This window comes from Mirounga leonina, unplaced genomic scaffold, assembly GCF_011800145.1.
Source record: "Mirounga leonina isolate KUSES-001 unplaced genomic scaffold, KU_Mleo_1.0 Mir_115, whole genome shotgun sequence".
NCBI lineage: Eukaryota > Metazoa > Chordata > Mammalia > Carnivora > Phocidae > Mirounga > Mirounga leonina.
The window spans coordinates 81,854,712-81,878,872 of record NW_023270268.1 but is presented as its reverse complement, the minus strand read 5'-3'; the positions used below and the strand labels follow the sequence as shown (position 1 = coordinate 81,878,872).

Genomic DNA, 24,161 nt, shown 5'->3' with positions numbered 1-24,161 from the left:
GCAGGCACGCACGCACAGCTCCAGAAACAAGAACTACCTTGGTGTAGTACTAAGAAACACAGGTAAGGGAATAGAGCAGTTTTAGACAGAAAAGAGAGAAAAGCCCATAAAGTGTTTGTTACTGAGCTAATGAGCAGAGTAATCGTGTGAGACCCTCTGGACGTTGTGTAGAACCCATTTTAGAATTGTCTCAGCAGGTATGGGGAAGCTGGTACATTTGTTCACGGATTTCTGGCCTCCACTGGGTGAAGGCTGCCCCCAGTGGTGTCCATTCTTGTGCATTAAGTCCCAGGTACTGCCTGGCGGTGCCGGAGTTGAGATGGCGCTCAGGCGAAGGTGCAGAATCACCGGCCTCCAGGAGGGGCGCTGCCCCCCACAGCTGTACGAGCGGGGCAGGGCGTCAGCAGCGTGCGCTGCCCGCGTGCGCATGAGCACGCATGCGCACACACACCACACATTCGTATAGTCACACGCGTCGGAAGAGAGTAAAATAAAGTGAAGTCAGTAGTAATAATAAGCAATGATTATTAATTTTATTTAGGTGCGAGAATGGTGGTTGCAGTTTTAAAAAGTTTTTTGGCAGTTAGACACATACCGTGAAGTGTTTAGGGGTGAAATGATACGATGCCCGGGATTTACTTTAAAATATGACAGCAAAAAATAAATAAAAAATTTAAAAATTGGGGGCATAAATGAAACGGCAATGGCAACCACAATTGTTGAAGCCGGGTGATGACCACATGGTGACTTGTTATTTTATTAACCCTACTATTGTGTATGTTTGAAATGTTCAAAAGTAAACTGATTTTAAGACGAGGTCATCTCTGGCCAATGATGATTTTAAAATCCTATAGAGGGGCCTTCTTTATATACATTGGGATCATTTTGAGATAAGGTAGCAACACTAAGTATGTAGGATAGACCACAACCATAAAGTCCAGTTCTAATCCACAGTGTTGTATTTTCTTAGGCTGCTGGGTCGCAAGCAGGGTATCTTTTCATACAGGCTCAGGGATACCAGTTGGTTTTCTGTTTTTGTTTTTTTGGTGGGGGAGGGGGCTGTGTTTAGACAAGGCACAGAATTCCTCAAGTTTCTTTCTCCCTCTTGCTTGCTTGCTTTCTCAGTGTGTCTGAGCTTAGTTTTTTTTTTTGTTTTTTTTTTTTAAGATTTTATTTATTTATTTGACAGACACAGCGAGAGAGGGAACACAAGCAGGGGGGGTGGGAGAGGGAGAAGCAGGCTTCCCGCTGAGCAGGGAGCCCGATGCAGGGCTCGATCCCAGGACCCTGGGATCATGACCTGAGCCGAAGGCAGACGCTTAACGACTGAGCCACCCAGGTGCCCCAACACTTAACATTTTAACCATCTGAGCCACCCAGGCGCCCCAACACTTAACATTTTTAAAAAAATTTTAAGTAGGCTTCACACCCAATGTGGGGCTTGAACTCATGACCCTGAGATCAAGAGTTACATACATGTTCTACCAACTGAGCCAGTCAGGCATCCCCCATCTTAAACATTTTTAATTGTACACTTGGGTGGCATTCAGGACATTCACTTTATTGTGTTACCATCACCACCATCCATCCACAGAACTCTTTTCATCTTGCAAAATTGAAACTCTACCTATTAAACAGCCCCCCACTCTCCCCTTCCAGCCCCTGGCAACCAGCGTTTCACTTTCTGTCTCTCTGAATTTGACTACTCTCAATACCTTTTTTTTTTTTTTTTTAAAGATTTTATTTATTTGGCAGAGAGAGACACAGTGAGAGAGGGAACACAAGCAGGGGGAGTGGGAGAGGGAGAAGCAGGCTTCCCGCAGAGCAGGGAGCCCGATGCGGGGCTCGATCCCAGGACCCTGGGATCATGACCTGAGGCGAAGGCAGACGCTCAACGACTGAGCCACCCAGGCGCCCCGTGTCTGAGCTTAGTTTTACGCAGAGAAGAGAGGTGACTACGGTAGATACTGTGTCCGCAGAGGAAAAAGATGTTCCTGCTTCAGAACTCAGAAAGAGCTTATGGCTTTGTGGTTATGATTTCCTTTGGTCATGACGTTCTCAGCCACCATCATTCTGGCTCCTCAACCTAGTCATAGAAATTTAGGGTATTTGACTTTAAAATGAAGGCTTCACTGTTAGATTAAAATACATAAATTAGACTGTGCATCTAAATAGACGGGAACATTCTCAGAGTTTGTCTTGGGGTCCTGAAAGAATGCCAAGGATGTTGTTGTGATGAAAACATTTGTGGGATGCTCTCTGAAAGTGGTCTAAGAGTTGAGTGTGCAACACATACACGTGTGTGCACACGTAGCTATGTGTTACGGCACTAGATAGCTTTTTTTTTTTTTAAGTCATTTATAATCATGCCTTTCCTATGATCCATGACCCATTTTGCTCATGCACTGCATTCCTCAGGGATGGCTAAAATCAGCTATTCATCTGCTTTAGAAATCATTTTGTTCCAAAATAGAATCAGTTTTATTTTTAGATAGAGAAATAAGCTTCCACTATTTCCTATACTGTCGTACATGGCAGTTTTAAAGGCTTGAAGATATTAAATTGTTCGTTCTCTTAGAAGAGCACTCTTAATGCTAGAAAGGAGCATGGGATAGTGAAAAGAGTATCGAATCAACTTAAATTTGGATCCCAGCTCAGCGATCGTGACCATGAACAATTTATTTGACTTATTCATCCTGATTTTCCTCATCTGTAAAATGGGGACAATATTAAGTACTTGAAAGTGCCAAGAGCATTGGATGAGATAATAGGTAAAACATTCCGCCTGTGCCTTAATGCACAGTAGAGCCAATAAATGTTTATGCCCTTCTCAGAGAGCCTTTGGCATGAGATGTGCATACTTTGAAAATGTGCTCTATGAAGTCAGTCCTTTTGCCATTATGTATTATTGCTAGTACTGTGCTCACTCCCCTTTTAACACTGGCAGAGTTTAGAGGATGTGACTGCAGCTGGGCTGCAGGTTAAAAATGCAGAGGAGTAAACTCAATGAGAGAGAAGAGCGGCATCCAGCATGATGCGCCCTTGGATTTCTTACTGCCACTGTCTCTGGGCCCCCATGGCACGGCCATAGGTGGCTTTAGTCGGAGTCTGTGTTGTAGTTGTCTGTCTTTAGTAGTAGCTTTTTGTGATGAGTGGCCGCTTTAGAAGACATCTATACTCAGACTCTATCACATGCTTGTATTTCTAGTCTCCCGTTCCACCCCACAAGATTCTGATTGATCATCTCTTGGGACAGGAAATGCCCACTCTCCACTGGCAGCATTGTCAGAAAATTCTACCTGATAAGACAGGTCTTTCACTGACACATGAGACAGACTGTTTCTCTCTCTGTCTTCTACTTACTGGAATCCCATAGGTAAAGCCCATTTCTTTACCAGGGCGACTCATCAAATATTTGAAGGTGGGTCTCGTGGCCTTCTTGAATTTTCTGTTCTCCAGGCTAAATGATTTGCACTCCTCTTCCTCTTCTGTGTTTTGGCTAGGATCTTTATTCATTTCCTTAAGTGTTATTATCTCAGCTTATAATTATATGTTCATTAGTGTATGATTATTTGATTAGCGTGAGAGCTGTTCACACTGCTCATCAAATATTTCTGGCTCTCTGTCTTCCCAGCCAGAGGTAGAATTGCACTTTCTTCCCTGGGGTGAGGTGAGACGATGTGACTAGCTTGAGCCAGTGATTTATGAATGAAAATGGTATCTGTCATTTCCAGGCTGGAGCACTTACCTGCTAAAAAGAGATTCTCTGGGGCTTTCTATTCCTACAGTAGAGTAACCGTGAAGTTCTAAATAAGTTGCTCTATCCACCTGAGTCCTGGATTAAGAAAAGAGGAGCCCCCAGCCATCCCCAGATGGTCACAAAGACTAAATGAAAAAAGACTTTTGTTCCTTTTTGTCACTGAGGCTTTAGCTTTGTTACTCAACATAACTACTTCTCTCCTGACTGATACAATTATATCTGGCTTTCTCACTGCATGAGAAACATTATGCAGTGAAGGCTGTGTGTTTCTCTTCACCACCTAGCATAGTTCTGGCTCAGAGGAGGCACTAAGACTCTTGTGTCGCATGCATGAATAAATTAAACCTGAGTTTTGAATCTCATCTCCATCATTTCTGCCAGTTCCTGAACTTGGCTTACTTCATTATTTCTTTTCTGAAATGTAGACAACCCTCTCCCCCAATCCAACCCAGCTTTCCAGTTTCAGAGAAATTAAGTGGTTTGCATAGCATAGACATCCTCAGATGGGAAAGGAATGCAAACCACACCCAGAGGGGATCACAAGCAGAGGCGGATGGGGCACAGCTGACTTGATTCTGAACATCATCACAAGCTTATTGCTTCTTCTGCAGATCAGCAGAAAGGTGATCTGGTCGTCATTGATACATTTCTGTATCCTTAGATAGCTATTTAATACCATATTGGGATTACACTTGCCCACTGCTTGTTGTTTTTATCTCTTTCAAGAATGAGCCCTCTAAAGTGAAGACTCCTTGTAAATTGACAATATGTAGCTTTCGTGCCCTGTTGTGGCTGTGGGAAGCTGGTAGGTGGGACTAATAAGATGCCCCTTTGGGTTTTGCCATTAAGTTCTGATTGGCAGAAACCATGAGTTTTTAAACTATCTTAAGAACTAAACAGAAAAAAAAAGGCAAGACTTATGAGATAGGGAAAATATATTGATAATGTGTGTTGTCTGCATGTGCTTAGAACCCTCTCTTTATTGGCTGCCAAGTAGGTATCAGAGCACATGCTAAGTAATTTGGTGTGTATTTTCTTGTCTTATCCCTGTGACCACCCCACCAAAATTAGTTGTCATTCCCCAACTTCATTCCCCAGCTGAGGCCCAGAGTGGTTAATTATGTTGGTCATGGGTAGATCGGACTTGAATCCAGGCCTAACTCATGCTCATTGTGATCAAAATAGCTTAGTAGACCTTGATAAAGCCCACCAATTTTTGGAACTTTAATTTTTAAAAAAGAAAATAATGAAAAATTAGGGCCTTTTTTCACTCTGACTTTTGAATTATTACTAAGTGATCTTATAGATATGTGCTGACAGTATTTCATACTATATTGTGTAGCAAATTCTATGATCCCCACGATATGGTTATTGGGGCATCGGAGTTGACGGAAACCATCGGTACACTCAACAAGCAGTTACCTTCTGATCCCAAGATCTGTGTTGCCACTGCGGTAATAAAACCTGGCTATAGGCGCTTATGGACGATTGACTGTGACAGGATCTTCCATTTGCTGAGCTTCTTTGCCAATTACTGTGTCAAATGCTTTATATTGTTATCCTATTTAGGAGGGAAACTAAACCATGAGTAGAGCCCACTATTCAATAGGCGTAGAAAGTGCTAATGTAGGAATTCAGATCGAGGCCCTCCATAGGGGCGTGCAGGTTATTTATTCTGCAGGGCACTCGTTCAGAAGGAACAAGAAAGGGCTGGAATCCAGCCTGCCCTCTACTTGCCAAGCTGTGCGCCATGCCACACAATGGCATTTATCAGAGGAAGCATCTGTAGGCTAGCAGCAGCCTGAGTGCAGCGAGGGGAGAGCATACTCCATTCATTTCCCTTCATCTAACATGTTTTGTACACCTTGCATGTGCTAGAGGCTTTAGACCGGTTTAGTTAAATCTTCAGAACAACTCTGTGGAATAGGTGTTGTTTGCTCTTCCAGTTTTGTAGGTCGTGGAGAAAGGGGAAAACATACGGGGAAAATGAGCGAAATATCTACCATGTGCTTAGACATTTCATATCAACTCCAAAAGAGTGGTTTTATGGTTTGTTTGTTTGTTTTAAATATATGAAGAATTGGAAGCTCAAAAAGGTTAAGTAACTTGTCTGGCTTACTTAATGACAAACCCAGATTTAAACCCAAGCCTGTCTTATTCCAGTGCTCTTGCACACATATTTGTATCAAAACAAGGAAAGATCAAGCAAGGGAGACTCCTTTGAAGAGTCATCTTTTTAATCAGACCTATGATGATATATATTTGATCAATAGATCATTACCAGGGGCACCTGGGTGCTTCAGTCAGTAAGTGGCTGCCTTCAGCTCAGGCTCAGGTCATGATCTCAGCGTCCTGGGATCAAGCCCTGCATCAGGCTCCCTGCTCAGTGGGAAGTCTGCTTCTCCCTCTCCCTCTGCCCCTCACCCCTGTTCCTGCTCTCTCTCTGCTCTCTCTCTTTCAAATAAATAAAATCTTAAAAAAAAAAAAAATAGGTCATTACTATACATGAGTTAATCAGTTTTCTAAAAGATTTAAATAAGATTATATGCAGTTGTCTCAGAAATTATGCCAAATAAAACAGGTTCTTTGCCTTAAGAATATATTGCTTTAACTGTTAATGATCACTCAGCAGGTATTGAAAAAGCTGACAAGTTCCACTAGTGTCTTCCTTCTCTATTTCCTGTGTCTTATAGTCAATTTATTTTGGAATACTAATAGCTTCTTGCAAGACATAAGGTCTGTTCTTCCTTATGATAACTGTGGGTGCTCAGACATGTTCTGCTGCTTGTCCAAGGTCACACCACAGCTTTGACCAATGAAAGCACAAAGTGACACTTTGCCTTGAGACCCCCCTGCTGCTTCCCTTTCAGACCGTTCTGCATTAATATCACGTTCCCTTGTTGTCATAAGGAAAGCAGTAGGTTTATGCCATTCTGACCTTTGCAACAATTGTGAGAAAAAGACAATGCTGTTAATCTGTCACTAGGGCTGTGTGTCCTTGAATGAGTTATTTCTCCTTTCTGAACCTCAGTTTTTTCACCTGCAAGGTGAGGGATTCTACATATATGATTTCTGGCCACAAATGAGGAAAATACTAAAATCTTCCCCAAATGGGAGTCATTAAAAATCCCATAGATTGGTGCATTTCTTAGAAGGTGACCATGCCTACTGCTCAGGATGTCAATAGCTTGACAAAAATATTTACTCCTTTGAAGTAGAAATCAATTTTTATAGGAAGGTTTTATATTATTTATTAACAACCAATAGACTATTCCCCAAGGAGATGTATCCGAATCGCAGAAGCACTTTGTCAGCATCATCCGTACCCTTCCTACTATTGAGCGTCACCACTGTATAAGGCACTGTCATTGGTGTGCCACATGAGTTTGGGTGGAAAAGATAACATTTTTTAAAGAAACGAATATTGTCAAGATACTCAGGTCTTTTTTAATCTACATAGAAATCTTTGATATACACAAAGAGAGAGAGACAAAATTTATCTAATTCTGTAGCTTCAATAATAAGACGTAAACATTTTACCTCTTTGGCCTATCTCTCTCCCCTCAGCACAGGTAACAGCTTTGTTTTGCTTTTTTATGGAATCTGCACAAGTACCAATTTCCCGTATGTACTTAGTATTTATTAAATTACTTCCCTGAGTCCCCACATATCTACTGGAGAGAAGCTGTGAGGCTGGAAGCCACACCTGGTTCATGTGTGCCCGTGTTAACAATCTAGCATTATGTGCTTGAGTGATGGCAGCTTGTAATTTGAATTCAGTGGAATGTGATAAAGTTTTATTCCCTAGAATATAAGGGTGTCAGGGACAGAGTCCCATTTTTCACTTGATTCTAAAGATAATCAGCAAAGGACTAAGTGGATGATGTGGAAGTCGTTCCTTAAACTCGAGGCTCCAGTGTAAACAGAACCCAAGTCCCTCTGTCCCCTGCACCAAGAAACCAATCACTGAAACATCCAGTGTGCAGCAAGGAAGGGTCTCTTCCAAGAGGCAGCCAAATGAGGGGGTGGGAGGGCAAGCCTTAAATCCGCCTCCCAGAGGGGAGAGTCCAGGATTTCTAAAGGCACGTGGAAAAGGGACTGGTAATGGGGAGAGAAGCTATGGTGACTCAAAATCGGACAGAGGAAGTTACTGAGCAGGGGAGTATTAACTTCATTTCCGTGTGCTCAAAGAGGAGGCCAGAGGTCCTGATTGGCTTGGCTGGCTTTTTGATGAAATCTTGAGTCTCTGCAAAACAACAAAATTAACACTTGGTTATCACAGTGTCAGGCAAGAATATTAGGCTACAGAAATGTGGTGGCAGACAGCATTCCTGAGAACAAGCAGATTTGGGTAAGAGTTGTAGCCTGGTTTAGCTGCCCTGTTAACTCTTTAGTTACCTGTTTCACTAGTAATATTAAGGTCTTCTTAAGTAGAAACTATGAAATAAAGCAAAATCAAGGAATCAATTACAGGAAGGGAGGCTGGGAGGCAGTTTTTGTGTTTTTAAGAACACACATATGCCCATACTTCCATGAAAAAGAAGAGACCCATCCTGGGGAATAAGGCATTTCTCCTGCTAACAAGCTTATTGTCATGTGTGATTCTTCCTTTTTTTCTCATTCATGGTTTTGGATAATTTGCTAATAGCTAAGCAGCCAGTCACTTGATCTCACCCTCCTGTAATTACACAGAAATCTTTGGATAAATTCAGAGACGGCACTTGTTGGAACTGGTGCCCATGGCCCAAGTATATGGTTGAATTTTTTTCTCTCTTTTGCCTTTTTCCCTCCAGCCCTTGGCTGTGTTTTAGTTGCATGGCAACCCATCTGCCATGATAGCTGATGTCAGCTCATTTTCATTTAAACTTAGCCCAGGAAAGTTTTGAAGGAGGGCATTTGAGTAGAATGCTGGGCGGGCTCCAGTTTGTGTTACCAAATCATTGGTAAAACTGCGGACTAATGGGCTCAGGCAGGCTAAATGTAAATGTGGATGTCACGGGACTAGCTTCCCAAAATATGTGGCCTTGGGGACTTTCTTTCTAACTTTTAGGAGCTTAGCAAATGAGCCTCTGCAATATTTTCTTTGCTGCTAAACTTCTCTCTGCCCCTTTTAAAGGAGTAAGTGTCCAAAATTAACCGAACTCCTGATAAAAGAATTTAGCCAAATACTTTTATGTCTCCGGAAAGGAGGGGCAACATTTTAACTAGGTGCATAAGCCGCATCTGGGAGGAAAAAGAGTATTTTATTACTGGCAGGAATGTTCCTAGTGTATATGCTAAGTGAAAACATGTTAAAACTTCTTTAATCCAGTAGAGGGCAGAAGGGAGTTTTAGCTTTTTCTTACCTGTGATTATCCAAACCAAAATTGACAGCCCAAGGCAAAATTCAGTGGCATGTTTGTAAACAAATTCTACCCAGCCTGTTAATGCACAACTTATTCTGGTTGTCTAGACAAGTCCTTGCTGGTATGCTCAGAGCCAGTTTGATCCTGTCTAGGGCAAAAAAGAATGTACAGAGTTTTGAGTCATGTATGCCTAAGAGGGAATACTGATGTGGCATCCAAATTATAATACCACTTCTAATTTATTCAGATCTTACTTATCAATCATAACACTTTTCAACATGGTTCCCATGTGTATTTATGGCACCAAATGCTAGAATTTAAAAATATTTGAACTAATGATAAAAAATTTCATTATCAAACATTTATCTTTGAAAGTAACTACCTATCTGTGAACGTATAATACAGTGAAAACCGTTTTCCCAACCTACCCAGGATTCTGAGAAGCAAATCTTATCTTAAAACTTGGAGTGGTAATATTTGTTACATTGTGAAGATGAGCTTAATACTGAAACATGACAATTGAGAAATGAATCTTCGCTTTGGTGTTTACGATAGCTTTCAATCCTTGGTTACTAAATTTGGTTTTTGAAAACCACTTTTAAAAGAAAGATAAATTTTCCATGCTGACTTTATAGTGAAGGCTTTTTTTGCTTGTTTAGAATATAGTGTCTTAGATTGGGTTCCTCAGGAAGCAGCCCTTCGAATGGAGTTAGGATATTTATTTATTTATTAAAAAGATTTATTTATTTATTTTAGAGCGCGTGTGCAGGTGCGCGCATGAGTGGGGGGGGAGGGGCAGAGGGAGAGAGAGAGAGAATCTCATACAGACTCCCCACTGAGGGCGGAGCCAAATGCCGGGCTCCATCCTACAACCCATGAGATCATGACCTGAGCTGAAATCAAGAGTTGGACGCTCAAACAACTGAGCCACACAGGTGCCCCTAGGATATTTATTAAGAAGCCCCCGCTGGGATCAGCCACTGTGGAAGATAGGGACGCAAAGCAGAATCAGGCAGAGGGAGAAGTCAGGTTTCTTTGCAGGCCACAATGTCAGCCTTAGCTGACCCCCTGGGAACTCTGGATTTGAATAATTCTTCAGAGTATCCTGAACCGGGGCATTCTCACATCAATGTGTATCCCCCACCCTCACCTCAGACACAGGACATGACTGTGGTTGAGCTGGCTTTTTGCAGCCAATCTTTAAGGGATTGCATTGACAGATTCCCAGCCACTGAGACAAGAAGTCCTTTATTGAGAAGGGATCTGGGTGGCATAGCACAAGGCATGTAAAAAACAGCCTCAGAAGTCAGGTACGCTGGATTCTCTTTCTGACTAATTGTGGATTCTTTAAAGTTGGATAGTTTTTGATTGCTTTAAAACAAAAGTGATAGCTTGCTATATTTCTAGTTATATGTAAGGAAATGGTACTAAATAAGAGTTTTTCATAGTTAATATGGCTTGGAAAATAGGATTTTAAAGAATGAAAAGAGCACATTTTTATTTCATTTGAGTATTAAATCCTGAAATAAAATGGTAGCATAAACACATACACAAGGCTTATTTATTTGCATTGGAGTTATCCTATGAATAATAAACTATGTTGATTAAAAGTAATTGTGGTGAATAAGGGAATTGTAGTTTGCGATAGTTCTTTGCAATCTTTGGAGAAAAGATTAAATAAGTCACTGATGCTGGCAGGGAGGGGACATTTGTATGTCAATGGAGCAGTCATTTACATTTAGTCCATAATTATTTAAGCTCTTCATGGTTAAGTCCCATTAATTCCTTCTGTTTGTTCCTTTGCCATTCAGTCTTAGCGCCAGTTGTGCACCTGCTGGGTGCAGAGCCCAGTGCCTGCCTAATACAGATTTGGTCCTTTTAATACGTGGTCCGTATTAAAGAGCTCACGTTAGCATCCAAAAATCACACTTTTTATGTCACCACCAATCTTACCAGAACACATACCATTTGGGAAGATACTAAGCTCATGGTACAAGAAATGAGTTTTCTAAAATTTAGCATTTTTTTGGAAAGCTCCAGTTTTTTTCATTGTCAATAAATAGTTGTTTTTGCAAAGACAGGCTAACTTTGTTCATTTTTTAATGAAAATGTCTAGCAGATACCCAAGTTTGAATGCCCATAGTTGATCAGTTGTTCTTTAAAGTAAAAATGGTCTTGCATGAACAAAGCTGCTAACTTAGCCCACAGCTCCAACACAGGGCACTTTTCTTGAAGACAGCTTTTGTATTTCAGTATGAGGCAGAAGTGTTCTATGGGCACTTGCCATTTTGTTGCACAGAACACTAGAAAGGTGGCTCTAGAGTTGGGATTTAAGAAAAATTAACCCATTTTTCTTTTCCATTAGGGATTTTCTTCAGTGCAACTGAACTTTTTATTTATTTATTTTATTTATTTATTTTTTAAGATTTTATTTATTTATTTGACAGAGAGAGACACAGCGAGAGCAGGAACACAAGCAGGGGGAGCGGGAGAGGGAGAAGCAGGCTTCCCGCCGAGCAGGGAGCCAGACGCGGGGATCGATCCCAGGACCCCGGGATCATGACCTGAGCCGAAGGCAGACGCTTAACGACTGAGCCACCCAGGCGCCCTGAACTTTTTTTTTTTTTTAAATGCTAGTACATGTCATCAATAAAGAGTCCAGTGACTGCCATTGTAAATTTGGTGCCACTGTCTTCACGAAGGCCTAGCACTTTGACCCGCCATTTGCTTTTGTCCCATCAAGAGTCAGTTCAAGTTTCAACACAGTAAACGAGGCTAATAACGTGTTAATGTTATTGTGGAAAGAGTTGTGACCTCACCACCCCCTGACAGTGCCCCACATTCAGTGTCCACAGCCCACACTGAGAATCGCCAGGATAGAGGAAGGTTTAAACAGGAAGAGCCTAGGGGTGGGAGGCTGTTTGGGCAGGAGATAAAAGAGCCTGGCTTTATATGATGGCAGCAGAGATGGAGAACAGGCAAGGAGTGAGAAATGTCACAGGGGTTATGTAGATAAAATTTGGCTGTAGAAGCCAACAAAACTTGAAGCTTACTGAGGTGTTCAGCTTGAATGACCTATGGATGGCAATGCCACTAACCAAGGTGATGACCAGGGGAAGAAGAGCCCTGGTTTATGATTAAAAAAGATACTGCTCTTGCCACAAGAGAAAATCTGTCATAATTCTCCCACTTGGTAAAGGATGTATTCTATCACCGATGAGAAAGAACAAAGTATACTGCTGACTGGGCCCATGTAGCAGCCTAAAATCTGATTTTGTACTTCTAATGAATAGTGGGTCTTAGAAACTCAACCTGTTCTATTCTGATGCAAAAGACTCTGGTGTCCTTGTTTCTTATAATAGTGTTTTCTCTTTCTGTTTCTAGGAATGGTGCAAAAGCTGGACCAAAAACTTCCAGTGGCCAATGAGTACCTGTTGCTCTCTGGGGGAGTCCGGGAAGGCGTGGTGGACCTGGACTTAGATGAGCTTAATGTCTATGCCCGGGGGACAGACTATGATATGGACTTCACTCTTCTGGTGCCAGCCCTTAAGCTGCATGACCGTAATCAGCCTGTGACACTCGATATGCGCCACTCAGCCTTGTGCCACTCCTGGCTGAGCCTCCGGCTCTTTGATGAGGGGACAATCAGTAAGTGGAAAGACTGCTGCACCATTGTGGATCACATCAATGGTGCCACCAACTACTTCTTCTCCCCAACCAAAGTGGCCGACTGGTTCTATGACTCCATCAGCATTGTCCTATCAGAGATCCAGAAGAAACCCCAGCGAGGGATGCCGAAGGTGGAAAAGGTAGAAAAGAATGGGACCATAATCTCCATCATCCTGGGTGTGGGGAGCAGTCGCATGTTGTATGATATTGTCCCCGTGGTATCTTTCAAAGGCTGGCCTGCAGTGGCCCAGAGCTGGCTCATGGAGAACCACTTTTGGGATGGGAAGATCACCGAGGAAGAGGTCATCAGTGGGTTTTACTTGGTGCCTGCTTGCTCCTACAAGGGCAAGAAGGACAATGAATGGCGGCTGTCCTTCGCCAGGAGCGAGGTGCAGCTGAAGAAGTGCATCTCCAGTAGCCTCATGCAGGCCTACCAGGCGTGCAAAGCCATCATCATTAAACTCCTGTCCCGGCCCAAGGCTATCAGCCCCTATCACCTGCGGAGCATGATGCTCTGGGCCTGTGACAGACTTCCTGCCAACTACTTGGCCCAAGAAGACTATGCAGCCCACTTTTTGCTGGGCCTCATTGATGACCTCCAACACTGTCTGGTCAACAAGATGTGCCCCAATTATTTCATCCCTCAGTGCAACATGCTGGAGCACCTGTCGGAGGAGACCGTCATGCTCCACGCGCGAAAGCTCTCCTCCGTCCGCTCAGACCCGGCCGAGCACTTGCGCACCGCCATCGAGCACGTCAAGGCGGCCAACCGGCTGACGCTGGAGCTCCAGAGGCGAGGGAGCACCACTAGCATCCCCTCCCCGCAGTCCGACGGAGGGGACCCCAACCAGCCCGATGACCGTTTGGCCAAAAAACTGCAACAGCTAGTGACTGAGAACCCGGGGAAGTCCATCTCTGTCTTTATTAACCCTGATGATGTCACAAGGCCCCATTTCAGAATCGATGATAAATTTTTCTGAGCATTTTGCTGCCTTTTTTCTTTTTTTTCTTTTTCCTGGTTCTAAAACTCTCATAATGTGTAGTGTGGTTTGTGATGCCGACTTTCCGTTTTTTACATATCCAGCCTAGATTGGATCTGTTAAGAACACATTTTAAGTTTCCTGGTTCTGCAGGACAGTGCAGGCTCTGAAACAGTATATTACTATTTCATGTTCTGCCTCTGATTTTGTTGTTTACTTTTTGTCGTTATTGTCACATTGTTTTTGGTTTTGGTTTTTTTAAGGAGAACTTGAGCCATAGGTGAAAATGCCCATGAATTCTCTTGCTTTTTACTGTTCCATGCTTTGTGCAAATTTGTTAATGAGGATAGGGCAACAGATCTCTTTCTGACGCTTCAGGATTCTTTTTTTTTTTTTTTTTTTTTTTTAATGAGCTTTCATCACTACAGATATTTGAGAATCATCTGAATCTGGAAACTGCCTGGTATGCCAGCTGGATTTCTTTCCTTTGACCAGGGACCAGAGTAGTTTCCCTCTTTCCACCAAACGATGTAGACTTTGAAAGTGATGATGCTACCAGTTGTGTTTTGGAGCAACTTCGTTGAATGTAATTGTCCTCAGATCAGAACCTTGGATGGTTTGGAGGCTGTGTTTGACAACTTTCCAAACAGAATTAAGGTTTCCAAATGGTAGTTTTAGCGTGTGTAGTTATTTGAAGCCTTATTTAAATCCTATTAAAGAACATACCATTATAATATGTTATTTGCACTAATGAAATCTTGGCCATTGTCAGAGTTCCGATGTGTGTGTTTCAATATAAATTGACATCCACTGTTGAAATGCTATCATTTTTTTTTTATTTAGCGCATTTCTCTCAATCAATAGAATGATTCTTTGCATTTGTTTCGTTCTCCTTTAATTGTGGGGTCCTGTTTTGCCCTCTTTGATATTCCTGGTTCCTGTCTCACTCAGAGAAGTTTGTGAAGCTTTACACCTGCTTAGTGACCATACAAAGCTGGAGAAGATATATACTTGATAGAGTAGGTGTCTTTGTATGTACTGCTTTTGGGGTTATAGAGGTAAGCTTTTTTTGTAAAGTCTCTTTGCTTCTACTGGGAGTTGTGGGGAAAACTGGCAGAAAGGATTTATAATCCCCAAATAGAAGATAGCATGCCTGTTCAAAAGCAGGTGTTTCTATAGAACAGGAACGAGGACATATCTGTGGGTGGTAGCTTCGTGTGGAGGTGTCTTATCTTCATGAATGAAATCACTTGCCAGGTTTAGATACCGCAAGGCATTGGCTCCTTGTTTTGGTATGGACTCATGGCAAACTGTGGTGTTTGAGAGGTCAGGGGCCCTGCTGATATCTCAAAGGATGACCATGATGTCTACTATTGGAAAGGTCGAGCAACATTTTGGATTTGATCTCGAATGTCCAGACTCACAGGTTGGATTTTGGCCAATTGAAATCCGGCATATGCGGTCTTGGGTTTTTGCATGGGAATTAATGTAATGCTTATAACTGAAAATGAAATCATTCAACCATCTTAAGTCAAACACAAAATAATAAAGAAGCATACTGGCCTTGGAATTTTGTTGTTATTGCTGTTGTTAGTTTGTGATCCAGAAACTATTAGTAATACCAACAATGATTTTCAGTAAATTACAGCACCGGATTTGCTGTTGTCTTTCAGACCAGATGTCCATGTAGTGAACATTTAGTATTCATTTGTCCATTTCCCCAGCTTTCCTACTAGTATTTACCTGTCTTCTACATAATCTATGTCCTTCTCATGAAATGACTCCATCCCCAGTTCCAGACATGGTATAAACCAATTGACATAACTATTTCCTTGGCCACAGTGATTAGCTAGGGACTTGTCATATGATGTGAGCTGTTCCAATCAGGGACATGCTCAGGATTCTAGCTTGAAATTCTGGGGAAGACGCAGGCCTCCAGATGTGGAAGACGAAGCACTTGTCCTCTGTCACTCTGATAGCTATCACGTAATCATGACTGGAGCCAGCCTTAGGATGAAACTGACATTGTGTGATACTATGGAGAGAAGAGAAGGAAAACCATGAGCCACCAGACACTGCCATACACCCTCCCATACACACACACACACACACACACACACACACACTGGATTTTCTTGTTAAATGAGTCAACATTTAGTTCTTTTAGCCAGTTTGAATTTAGTTCAATTCATCAACATATTTAAACTGACATACCAAACTATTTCAGTTGATGTGTGTCTCTTTTCTTTCTGTGGATAGGTATCAGAGATACCTATATAATTTATCTAAACGCTGGTCTGTGCTATCTGACTTAAGTCCAAAGAGCATCACAGCCTCTGTAACTAATAAATATGTATCTGGTAGAGTCTGTTCAAATTTATTATACTTTGACCATTATGTTACGCTTCCTCGATTAAAAGAAATTATTATAAACCACTAAAGTAGCAAGCATATTCAAAGGCGTTGTTTCCCTTTAACGTCAACTATAAACCGCCATAACCGTGCTTTGAATTGGCCTCTCAAATATAATTAGCAACATCTACAATATTTTAAATGCTGTGTTTGCAGACAAAATTTCGTTCCAGGTGTGATAAAAACCTAGTTTCAGTGATCCTTTTAGCGTGTTTTTCTTTTTGCCACATCTAGTCCTTGTAAGAACACTTTCTCCAAATTCTTGGTTAAACTTCATAAAAAAAGTCCAGAGGCTCCTGAGATCTAGTAACATTTTTTTTTTTTTTAATTAGAAGGGGGAGGGACAGAAGGAGAGTGAGAGATCATGACCTGAGCCGAAATCAAGGGTCGGACGCTTAACCAACTGAGCCAACTGAGCCACCCAGGCGCCCCCTGAGACCTAGTAATTTTAGAACTTAAATATTTTTTAGTTCCTATTAAATATTAAATATTTTGGGGGCGCCTGGGTGGCTCAGTTGGTTAAGCAACTGCCTTCAGCTCAGGTCATGATCCTGGAGTTCGGGGATCGAGTCCCGCATCGGGCTCCCTGCTCAGCGGGGAGTCTGCTTCTCCCTCTGACCCTCCTCCCTCTCATGCTCTCTGTCTCTCATTCTCTGTCTCTCAAATAAATAAATAAATAAATAATCTTAAATATTAAATATTTTTTAGTTCTGTCAGCACCATAAACCTAGGACTCAGGAATTGTTGAAAAATGGATAGAAATGGTATGTAGTCTGATACCCTTTCTTATCTGAAACTTAGTAAATGATTGAACTACTAACTTACTCTCCTTCTGAAGCCCAGGAGATTGGTTAAAATCACTTCTGTTTCAAGTACAATAGAAAAAGCCTTAAGACTGGAGTCCTAATTTCAACATAGTTTATAACTGATTATTTTTTGGTTGTGGGAAATTACAAGCTGCAACTCAATAGGATTTTAATTCCCTGATGAGATCTGGTTTCACATATTTCAAAAGTAGATTATTTTCTACACTCTCCCTTTCTCATTTGAAATGGAAGATCCAAAGATGCAAATAAAGGTTGGTTTCAGAGTGGAAAGAGCCAATTAGGATCAGAGATTATAAAAAGAAAAATACCCCTGAAATATCTATACAGAATTATTTCAGAGAAGAGTGGCAGGCACTTGTGGCTAATTTTACTTTCAGGTGGAGATGTGAGGATGCAGCGGGGGAGTCTTCCGGGGCTAGTTGAAGTGACTTCTGTATCATCCCCTTACATACACGCACACACATGCACACGCGCTTGCCTTCACTTCACTCCACCAATGGGAAATTTCTCTAGACTATTTTGTAACACTTCCAGGGAGGATTAAGCCCATTGGCTGTTCACAGCTAAATGTTGATTATTTTGGATCAGATCATTACCTTGCTGACAAAAATTTCCTGACTTGGAGTTCAGCCTTGGAAGAGACTGCTGGGAAGGAAAAGGAAGCTGGTGCTTAGCAGCAGCTGTGCTATCCTGGGGTTAGTTGGCTTCCTGCTGCCTCAAAGCTCTGCACTGGTCTTTGGAGAAGTACCTGAACTTCCACCCTGATCTCTCTCCAAAACGTCTTCCCTTGAGTCACCCAAGGGGGTGTTATGGCTATTTAGCTTCCCAACTGGTCATTATTAGGGGTTAGGGAAAGTCTTTTACTTCATACTTTCTATCCCATATTCTGACCCAGAGGGTGAAAGCTTTTTGCCATTAAATGGAGCACTAACTACTACATATACTAAAGGAAGGATGGGCATCATTTCTGTTACTGTTATGTTATTAATATCAGGTAAATAATATGTATTTTTTAGCTGATTGAATCGATATAATTAGTGCTCCTCTCTGAGAAAAATAGTTTTAGAAATGTGTGTAGTTTCCTCAATAGGTAAACAACGTATGATCTACATTGTTTAGAATAGATATTTGCCATTGGAGAATTATTTGCAACATGTCTAAAATTCTACCTTCTGTTAATTAGCTGGAAAATATACTTTTTATTCTTTTTAAGAAAACATACATTATATACAGTAGAAATCAAGCTTGTAGTAATTTATCTACAATAATTGTGTTTCTCTATGCCCATATCATAGCATTCATACCCTACTAGCAGTACTTCCAAAAGCATTATGGTTCATAAAGTGCACCATTTGCTGTACAGCACTAAACTTTTAGACCAATGTAGTGTGACCCTGGTTTTCTAAGTTTGGGTTGACAGTTTTCAATCCACAATCAGGTCCCAAATTCATCAAACATCAGGGAGACCATATATCTGTGTCGGTGTGGTTTAGAATAATGAAGAAATTTGAGAAAAGTCTATTTATCCCCCCTATAAAAGTGCTGTTGTTCAAATATCTTTAAAGACATATCTACCCTTAGGGCGCCTGGGTGGCTCAGTTGGTTAAGCGTCCAACTCTTGATTTTGGCTCAGGTCATGATCTCGGGGTCGTGGGATCAAGCCCCATGTCAGGCTCAGCTCGGAGTCTGCTTAGGATTCTCTCTCTGCCCCTCCCCACTCCCCCTGCATACTCTCTCTCGCTCTCAAAAAAAAAGAGACATATTTACCCTTAATATAGCAGCTGAGATGAGAATGTTTTGTTTCTAGACCACTTTCCCTCTCTTCAGGATGAGTGGACTCTTAACTGTGATTTGGTAAGGGTGGACACATTGATACATTTTTCATATGCAATCTTCTCCACCTATTAATCACAGAAGCTAAAGGGTGGTAAGTGTGGGTGAAGGTTAAACTTTGATTTTACATCTTTTGATTTTATATCTTTGTAAAATGCAGAATTGGGGTAGCTGTTCTCTTCCTTTCTGGGTTTCTCAATCCAAGATTGCCTCTGTTTCCAAAATAATCTCAATTTTGGATCTGCAGATCCATCTATTTACACACCTAGTGTATTCATTTTGGCAGAATATTATTTTTAAAAATTTTGTCAAGTATACCCACATATGTAATGGGGCACAGCAAACATGTATCAAGTACTTTCTAGTGCAGATGTTCTTGCTAGATGCTTTGTACTCATGAACCTATTTAAGTCTCATGATATCTCTAAACATCTAAGGAAACCAAGACTCAGAAATCAAACAGCTTGTTCAAGGTTCCATAGATAATTGAGTGGTAGGGCAGAGCCAGGATTTGAATCCATTAGTCTGTTTCCAAAATTAAGAACTTTCTATGATTCCCCCCCCGCCTCTCATGTTAGAATCTATTATTTAGGATAAAAACCATTATGTGCATTTATAGAGGACCTAACTTTAGGTAAAAGGTAAACCTTATATAACAGAACCTGGAGCAAACTTTCCTCTAGAGCTCTTTTTAATCAGCAGAATAAACAGATTATTTAGAGAAAGTTAATTTTCTGTCACCAACAGATCCTGGTAGAAGAGAAATAATCACTTTTGGGAAAGTTTCTGCTTGAGGTAGGGAATGAACAAATGTCTCCACCATCATTTGGATTCCTGAGCTCACAGCGTGGGCAGTGGAAGAACTGTTACGAGTAGCAAAACACTATTCTTTTTCAAGATGTAGTGAGAGAGGTATTGTCTTCAAAAAGAAAAAAAAAATGTAGTCAGGAACTTAATTGCATTTAAAAATTAGCTACAAGTCACAACTGACAATTTTAATGGATCTGTCTGCTGGCATTGAGGTAAAAAAGAAATATATGTAAATAGACCATCTTATACTTTTAAAATTATTTCTGTGGTTTAGGGTTTTTGTAATATGATGGTGTTTGTAAAAAATTTCTGGGCATTTGATAGAACTATGGTTGATGAAACTCACTACAAAATCTTACCACTTACGTTTTATAAATCAATACACTTACCACTTACATTTATAAACCTTTTCATAGTAATCAAACTCTTAAACCAGCTTTTATAGGCTATCACCAAATTAAAGACTGTGAAATGATTTTAATGATGACTTAAGTGGTGGACCCAAGGGACAAGATGGCATTTCCTGGTTATAACAATCTCAACATAAACGTTTGTTTCCAATTCTTGTTTTTTCCAGCCTTGACACAGGCTGTGCTTCATGGACTGTCATCATGAGCCAAGCTCTTCCTTATTCATGGGAATAAATGTAAAGAAGTCTTCCATTTCACAGGATAGTAAAATTAAACACCTCTGATCTTTCACGGTGATTGGCAGGTACTTTCCATAGTGTTAATTGAGATTCACCGAATGACTGTCCTCTAAAGAGGACTCTGGTGAAGCAAGAACAACAATCTTTAGAGGGTGGGAAAGATCAGGCTGAGACAACCAGCACCAGTAGTGAGAACACCCGACCAAGAGCTGAACCACCTAGATTCACTCAGTTCTGACATTAGCTGTGCGATTCTGGGCAAAGGCTGTCCCTACTTTGACTCTTCTCATTTGTAAATTGAGGAGTGAGATTTGTGACCTCTAAGGACACCTCCTTCTGTGAAGAACTGTTGGCTATAGAAGAAAAAATCACAAAGACAGAAGCTGGACACAAGGGAAGATTAATCAGTGACAATTTGTGACAGGTAAATGGGATCAGCAGGCCCAGGCAGGAGCTCCAGATAAACTGAGGGGGATGGAAACGGCAGAGGGTGCTCAGATAGGTGAGACTAATGATAGGACATTTTTTTGGCTATCCCCTTCTTCTCTCTTCTGCTCTCCAGGATGACATCATTGTTCTGAGAGCTCCCTAGGGCTCGTCTCATGTTCATAGGTATAGATCCCTCTGGGCCCTCCATGCAGCTGTGTTAGTGGCATTTTATAAAGCTATTGCTTACAGAAGGATTTTACTGGAAAGTTGAAACCTTTTTTGACTCTCAGATCACTAAATATAGCTCAAGCATTGACCTGAGATAACTCATACATCAGTTTTGTTTTCAGGTTTTTGATACCAAAGTTCTGAGAGAAAGGAAGCCATTTGGGGGTTTGTGTGAGAAGAAGATAAATTTAGATTGGGTATATAATCTGTGTAAAGTTGATCTCTACCTACCGCATGGTCACCTCATGATAAAAAGTTTGGGGGCAATGTCTCCCATGATAATCCTGTGATTCTGACAGTATCCCAGCATGACTCCAGTCTGCGGGATCCTTCCTGGATGTCATAATGACCTTCCAGTCATTTTGTGGTGGTTTTTTATGCTAATAGTGTGGAGAAGAATCATAACAAAGTGTAACAGGGAATAGAACAAAGCAACATTATCCAAAAATGTTTCCTCATCTTCACCACGAAGGTCCTGGCCTGGAAGTTCTCTGAACTTTGGCATTGATTATTTCCCCTATGTTCTATGCCCCGACTCAACCCTCTTTATATTGTTTTTAACAACAGCTATGTAGGACACTGAATGGCCCCAGGTCATACATAAAATTCCCTCTTTTCTACCTTCCACCTTCAAATATCTTGTAATCTTTTGATAAACACAAAAACCTCATGCTTCAACCTTTCATTGTAAGATCCTTAGACACCCCCTTTTCACTTTCTTATTATTCATTAGAGAATGACTATCTTCTAAATATTCCCACCAGCCAGCCAAAAATACTTTGACAAGCTTTATCTGAGGTTTGTATTATGAAAATTACAGGTATTAGGGGGTTTTAAAAATAAATTTAGAGACAATGCTTTTTCAGACTACACACTCTCCTAATTCCAAAATACCATTATGCAACAAACCTCTCTCCATTAAGAATCGTTTATCTACATGAAGGATAAGTGGATGTTGAAGGACTTTCCTAAATTTCTTCTGCTTTAATTGATCTCATCGAAGAACCTGTCTTAATGGGGGGAAAATGATTCACAAAGAAGTATCTCTATAGCTAGTTAATCCACATGGTTTGTTTAAGTATTGAATTCCCATTGTGGAGAGATGCTTTGTGGAGTTTTAGTCTGGTGAAATGGAGTGAAGTTGTGGGGAGAACATTAGCCCTAGATGATCAGATATAAATAATAGAGATTCTAACCACACAAACACACACACACACACACACACATTAGCATAGTGTGGTATTAGGTTCATTCAACAAAATAGGAACCTTTGCTCTGCACCTGCCTCTCAGGGTACTTAATGAATGAATGTGGATTCAGTTAGCAACCTACCACTACCTAGCTATGTGACTTTATTTTGGTCACCTTTTCTCCCTACTTCAGTTTTGTCTATTATTATTTGAGTGTAATTTGCATTGGTTTTTCAATGCCCACCTTAGGAGACACCACAATGTGCTGGTGGTTGGGCTCCAGATTTCTCACCTTTGGAGCATCTCTATTCTTATCTGCCTCATATGTTAGAATTTTCCATGAGAAAGTATTTGTAGAAAAAGTGTCACCATCTTAATGAATAGTAAAATGTGTGTGATGAGATTATCTCTAAAGGTCCATCTAGAACTCTGGTCACAGTAGTTCTAGAAAGCAGATGTTAGACCAATGCACTGAGGAGTGAAGGAAGAGCAGATAACACCTCAACACTTAATTATTCATTCAACAAATATTTATTGAGCACATAGGCTCATCAAACATTTACTGGACACTTCAAAGAAAGAGAACTGGTTTCCAATCATGTGCAGTTTTAAGCCTACTGAAATTATGGTGAATAAGGTGGAAGACATCAGCCCTAGATTCTCAGATATAAAAAAAAAGTCCTATGAAAATTTCATAATTTAAAAGATGAAGAAAACAAGTATTGAAAACTGTTTTCCCATATCTCAGCCCACATTGGTGCAGTAAATTAGGGTTTCTCAACCTCAGTGCTGACATTTTGGACCAGACAATTCTGTGTTGTGGATGACTCCCCCATGCATTAGGATGCTTAGCAGCACCCCTGGGCTCTACTCACTATATGCCAGTAGCATCCTGCCCCTCTCGGTTTTGACAAACCAAAATGTCTTCAAACATTGCCAAACATCCCCTCGGGAGCAAAATTTTCATTAGTGGAGAACAACTGGAGTAAATAATTCTACCCTACCATTCAATTCCTGAGGATAGAGATAATTTCCGGTTCATTTCTATGACTAGCCAAAAGCAAGTAAATACCTAGGAAATGTTAACTGAATTAAATTTGTAAGAGCAATGTGTTGATGAGTCTTTCTATAATCCTTCATTAATCACTTTTATGTAACTATCAAAATACTTGCTCAAGCAGGTAATCAACCAACATTTTCTAAAGTTTCACGTCTTGCCAACAGGGGCTGTGGGTTATCTTTGAATTGTAGCTTCTCTTGTCAAGGCACTTACAGTGCATATAAGGAGGTATTAATTGCATAGGTGGATATATAGTAGCAGAAAAAGGAGTATAAAGAAAGGTCAAATGAAAGACCAGATAATAATTATCACAGGAGTTGGGCTTAAGAATCTTGGGCTGAGACATTTAAGGAACATCTTGAAGGATAAGAGGATTTATAAAACCATGGAGATGGCTGGGAAAGTATAGAATGAGGGAGAGTCTTAGAAAGGGAGGCATAGAGGGGTGACATATAGGAATAAAGGATAATAAATCCAGATAGTTCTGTTCTTTCACAGATTGAGGTCTGAAAAGTGCTGCTGGAACTGTAATTTGAACTGGAAAATATATCTGTTGCAAATTTGTATGGAAATGGAATCTTCTTGCTTAATTTTTTGGGGCAGCATAGGAAGTATATAAAGCAGTTTGACAGTGTTTGAAATTCAAACATTGTCATTGAAATGACTTTACTGCTGAATAAGTCTCACACTGTTTTGCCTTGTTTTTGGTTCAGTTCATTAAGAAACATTATCAGTTTGTAGCAACAGCTGTTTTCCAAAGCCACACAAGGTTAAACAATAGCCATCCTGAGCAGTTCTTCTCATTCAGAAAAATTTCAATCTCTGCCCTGTGTGTGAAAAGTCATAAAAAAATTTAACAGTGCTAAGTTATTGACTTTCTGTGTGGTTGGGCAATTCGGGATATTCAACTTCTATTTCTGAACAAAAATTCTCAGAATTGCCAATGAATGGGTAAGTCTATAAGAGTAC

The 24,161-nt window shown here is 40.8% G+C and overlaps 1 protein-coding gene across 4 annotated transcripts in view; it reads left to right on the top strand.

Annotated features, from left to right (window-relative positions):
- MB21D2 (Mab-21 domain containing 2) overlaps positions 1–16,241 on the top strand; it is a 118,282-nt gene extending 102,041 nt beyond the window's left edge. For 3 of the 4 annotated variants that reach the window (XM_034999829.1, XM_034999830.1, XM_034999833.1), the window contains one exon: positions 12,490–16,241. In XM_034999829.1, the coding sequence (XP_034855720.1) occupies positions 12,490–13,754 (1,265 nt within the window). In that variant the 3' untranslated portion in view covers positions 13,755–16,241. Of the gene's footprint in view, positions 1–2,369; positions 4,384–12,489 lie in introns of those variants that run through there. The other variant, XM_034999832.1, reaches the window with a different exon arrangement.
- The last annotated feature ends 7,920 nt before the right edge of the window (positions 16,242–24,161 follow it).